This window comes from Neophocaena asiaeorientalis, unplaced genomic scaffold (assembly GCF_003031525.2).
Source record: "Neophocaena asiaeorientalis asiaeorientalis breed wild unplaced genomic scaffold, Neophocaena_asiaeorientalis_V1.1 scaffold123, whole genome shotgun sequence".
Taxonomy (NCBI): Eukaryota; Metazoa; Chordata; class Mammalia; order Artiodactyla; family Phocoenidae; genus Neophocaena; species Neophocaena asiaeorientalis.
Genome location: NW_020173666.1, coordinates 10,968,318 through 10,973,378, shown reverse-complemented (window position 1 = coordinate 10,973,378; position 5,061 = coordinate 10,968,318). Strand labels below are relative to the sequence as shown.

Sequence of the window (5,061 nt, the reverse complement as noted above, 5' to 3'; positions counted from 1 at the left end):
CGAAAAAAAAAAAAAAAAAAAAAAAAACTCTTTTAACCAGTCCTTCTCACTCCATTCTTCCTTACTTTTCAGAAACATTGTTAAAACTATATCGAAACATAATTTTAACTGTATTTTAAAAAACAATTTTTTTCCAGAATAGATTAACAATATAAAGTAACACAGGTGGGAATCCTAGAATTCACTTGGCTCCTTAATAACCCCAAAGAAAACATTTATTTTAGCCAAACAATTGTAATGTTTGTCTCCTTTCAGAAACATCTGCTGCCAAATTAAATATGTGCATTGGAAGAAGTGTTTTGGCTGTTAAGATGGTACCAAATAAAATGCTTATGTTCTGAAATAAATATTCTACTCAAAAAAACACACAGCAAAATAGACACATCCAAAGGGTGTAGAGGATAAAGGCACAAATTAAAACACCTATTCATTTTTAAAGCCTTTTTCAAAACAACCTTGGTGTTTAATTCAGTTGTTATTTAGATTGAAAGTGATAAGTTCAGATGGGTCACCTTAACAAAAATAACAAGTTCTATTTAATTTTGCCACGATATCTTTCAAAGCAATCATTATATTCCATATTCTTGTTGTAAAGGTCTTCGCAATACAGATGTGTTTAAAAACTAAAAAGTCATGTTTTCCCATTGCAAAAGCACTCATGAACTTATACATCTCTCACTTTGCCCTTTTTCTCCTTCCCTGGTTTTATAATTCCAACAGGTATCAGGTTATACAAACATCTGCAACAAGATATGGAGAGTTAAAATACCAGTCCAATAACACTTGATAACTTGAGAAAAATCTCAGACCACATAATTGAAATCAGCTTGACACAAATAAATATAACTTCGCTTCTGTAACCTATTCTCGGTGTTATTTCTTTTATATGACAAATCTTTTTTAAAGCAAGTCAGCATAGGCCTATGTATACATTTATGATCACAAAGGACAAGAAAAATGAAATAAAACATTTGCTCACCCACATCCCCGATCAAGCAAAGGATACATTGGTGTCTAAGTTTAAATACACAAAATCTAAAAAACTCAGAGTCAGATTCTAGTAACCTTAAAGATTATACATCCTCTATGTAGCTCCGTATTAGATGAAATCAACCAGTGTACTTCTTTCTGTTAACCATCCCCAGGTTTGAATTCCAGGAGCCTAGAGGCAGAACATTCTCCACAGAGGCACAGAAAATTCATTTCCCCTCTCAGCTCAATAAAAACCCAAGTAGACTAGTTTTTAGGACACGGTGCAAAACTAATCTGTTTACCATGTATTTGTCTGATGATGTGAGAGAATCAGCAAGTGAAAGACCACAAGTCTAGTTCCAGTTAATAAATACCAAAACGTTGTACTATTATCGCATCATGCTTCAAAGACCCAGTCATGAGTATAGTTCAAAAATAAAATTATCACCGTACAAATCAAGAATCCCCAGGTTAATACTAAAATCCAACACTCAGTGGCCAGTTTCCCCTAACTCTCCGAGACAAAAAGTAAGCAGTGATACTATGCATGTTAAATTTCATATAAGCACTGTGGTTCTTTCTAACAGAATACTCATTTAAAATTCCTGTCACAGGAGTAGAACGCCAGCCAGGAATCAAACTGTGACCCCTGAGCCAAAGACAACTTACCACTCAGCTAGTAAGTGGGCAACTCAACATACAAACTTGAATTCCTACATTTTAATCCTTTGCAGAAATATATGAGCAATATTAAATGAACTGGATTCAGCTCATTAGAGGTTCACAAACCAAGCACAGAAAGCTTTGGAGGCCGTCCAAAGTAAAGTCATGCCTAGGTGGTGATGTCCACTCAATAAAAACTCAATGTCATCATTATCTTCCAGTTTTTTCCCTGAAGAACATTACCAGCCATGACCACAACAATGCTTAGCCAATTACATCAGCACTAAGAGAAGATGGATAGGACTGGCAGCCAATCACTGTGCCAGGACCTTGTTTGTGGACCAAGTTTATAATTATCCAAAATTCGCAAATAAAGCAACTCACCGAAAATTCCTCACCAAAGGACACAGACTAAAGCTAAAAAAATAAATGTGTTCTAATAACCTTTACCAAAATCCACATTATTTTTTTTCCTTTCCAAAGCTATTAATTAGCCTATACCTAACTGATCACATGAACTTGGTACTATGCTGTGTGTCCCCTTTAAAATGTTACACACATTCAAAAATGCATTGGCAGTTCTTTTTAGCCTTTTAGGTTTCAAAACAAAAAAACAATACTTCAAGGTCGTATTATAACTAAATGAAAAAGTAAAAAAGCAATAAAGATTATTTAGAACGTCCGATTATGATTAACTCAATATGGAAGTGTGACAGCCAGGGCATTCCATTTCTTACCAGATACCCTACTTTTCTTTCATTATCAGAAAGATCTGTGCTTAATCAGAATTAGGCATTTTTTTGGGTTAGTAGTAAAATACCTAATCTAAAATCTTAATTAAAAATTTGCTAAAATACTTGGTGGGTAACCTTTATCCATTTGTCCCTTCAAATAAATCCGAGAGTTACTGGATTTTGAAAGTATGTAAATCCACCAGGATGAAATAAAACAGAAAAGCTAAGAAAACTAAGGTTATTCTATGTAACTGTGTATGTCCTCTAGTTTTAGCCTTACATATGTGGGAAGAAAATAATGAAAAAAATATTCCTAGGTAATCATTCTTCACACCTCTCCATTTGTTAGATTCCCACTTTGGGATTGCAAAATAAACCAACGTCTTAAACTTCGAATAAGACTTTAACTCATTCAGAGAAAAAGGTAAAGGTTCATCCAGTAGCTTGCCATGAACAGCTCCTTTTGAAATGACTCTCAAATTTCCCTTCAGGAAAACATGGTGGAAAGGAAGGTACAGGAACAGGGAGTGGCGGCATCTACTTCCCTCCACCCGTCCTGCTATTTCTCACTGCCCTTCTGTCTCTACTCTCTTCCTGTGGCCAGAGTATCATACAGAACTGTCAGAGCCCAAAAGAAATCAGCTGTAGAGCAGAATCAGGACTTTATTCGGCTGGCTGCCTGGGCCTTCTTCCCCTCAACTAAGGGAAAATTAGCTTTAAAACGTAAAAATAAATAAAATAAAATAAAAGGAAGAGAGAAAGAGAGAGGAAAAAAAAAATCACAACTGTCATCTTACTTTTCAATCATTTACAAATTAACTCCCTCTCATAATTAGCAGCCTCAACTAAAGAATTTTATTCTAGGCAGCAAAGTATTACTGGAAGAAAGGAGTAATGTTGAATCAAAGTACAATACAATTAAGTATGCAACTGACTGCTAAAATTCTGAGTGCCCAATCTTTAATAAACAAGGGGTGAGAACTTCTGACAATAACGAAGGCCATTTAAAGAACCAACAGCTGGGATTCAAAGGCTGAGCTGCTTCTATCTTTCCTTACAACTGCCTTAACATAAAAATATCGCCAAAGGACAAACTAAAATAAAGAGGAAAGACAATTTTCAGTCTCTAAAAAGACAGGGCTGAAGTGCCATTTATCTGTGAACTTTTAGGACACAGCTATGGAGCATATAAAGTATATCATTCTCCACATTCACTTTAGAGAGAACAAAAGTTCTATCCAACCTTTTTTCCACAGTGATTTTTGGTCAAACATGGGGAAGAATTTCCTGAGAGGAAGTACTGTGAAACTCTGGAACGGGTTGCTTGGCAACACTGTGGAATAACCTATCTGGAGGCAGGAAAACAAGCAGGGCATCAACCCGATGCGCCACCAGGTTAAAGGCATGGTGCGGGAATTTATAAATCAGCCTTTCTGGTGCTCCTAGAAACGAAATACCCTAAAACAAGTCTGAGTCTCCTCATGGCAACATGACAAGGATATACTCTCCAGTATCCAAGAGACTGTAGGCTTACTACTGCCAGAAGGTAGATGGTCATTTAAGGTAACTCCAACTATTTGATGCTAGAGAAAAAGGAGAATTTTTTTTTTAAAGAAGAAAACCTCTTTTTTGTTTATGTAAAAACACAAAACCCATCAAACCTACAAAAACTGATACACATCAAATTCTCTTATAAGAAATACAGAAATCTTTTTTCAAAAGATACAGAAGAAATACGTCAAGAAATAAAAGCAAAATAACTTCTGGGGAGACTAAAAAAATTTTAAGCTGATGCCATCTTTATGAGAAAGACCTTTAAATAACTTAAAACTTCACCCTAAGAAGTTTATTCACAGCTCAAAATTTGACACTGTCTGACATGAGAAATATTAGAAAGCCAAGTTCACTTTGGGGCTTAGATCTATATAATTTGCTGCAAAATGAGGACACAGTCAATCTTTCAAATATAGCTGGTAACACAGGCTTTCTACCAAACAGGAATTCTGTCCACTTTGCTCTAAGAAGGTCACTTTTCTTTCTTTAGAAGAGAGGGGAGAGATATTGTACCTGTGATTATTTCAAGAAACTATGAAATTTTTTAAAAAGTAGAGAAAAATCAGTGAAATGCCCCCTCTCAAAACTAATCTTCGGTAGACAGTAAAAGACAAAACTAGGACCAACTGTGCGGGGAAGTGGAGTAAAAACTAGCACAAACCTGCTGCTGTGGGTACTGCATTCCTCCCATGGCCCCTGGGGTCCGACCTTGAATGCCAATCGGATACCGCTGTGGGCCTGGGGGGCCGTAGGAACCTGCCGGGTAAGGGCTGCTCTGCTGTGGCTGAGAATGAGGGTTACTGCCCATCCCATACAGCTGAGGTCTCTTCATCACCATGGGATCCATTGGGCTGCCCTGTGAAGAAATACACGAAGAAGTAGGCTTATTAAGTCATTATTACAAAGGCAGAAAGTTTGCTATGCTAACGTATACATTATAAACGCAACTATCCTTTCTTTTGAAAATATTGAAAACGATGACCTGACAAATAAAACCCAGAAAAACATTAAGAAACAAACCTAGGTGGATATAAGACATTTAATTTTTTTTACTTTTAGCAAGGCTTTAATAATTAAGAGGGATCTGGAGCAAACAATATAAGGAAAGATTTCACGTTCATCTAAAATTCTACTATGC

The 5,061-nt window shown here is 36.1% G+C and overlaps 1 protein-coding gene across 3 annotated transcripts in view; it reads right to left on the bottom strand.

Moving 5' to 3' along the window:
- The window catches only part of ARID1B (AT-rich interaction domain 1B), a 364,765-nt gene extending 359,986 nt beyond the window's left edge, over positions 1-4,779 (bottom strand). For all 3 annotated transcript variants that reach the window (XM_024747857.1, XM_024747856.1, XM_024747858.1), the window contains exon 1: positions 4,585-4,779. In XM_024747857.1, the coding sequence (XP_024603625.1) occupies positions 4,585-4,770 (186 nt within the window). In that variant the 5' untranslated portion in view covers positions 4,771-4,779. The remainder of the gene's footprint in view (positions 1-4,584) is intronic.
- Positions 4,780-5,061: the final 282 nt, after the last annotated feature.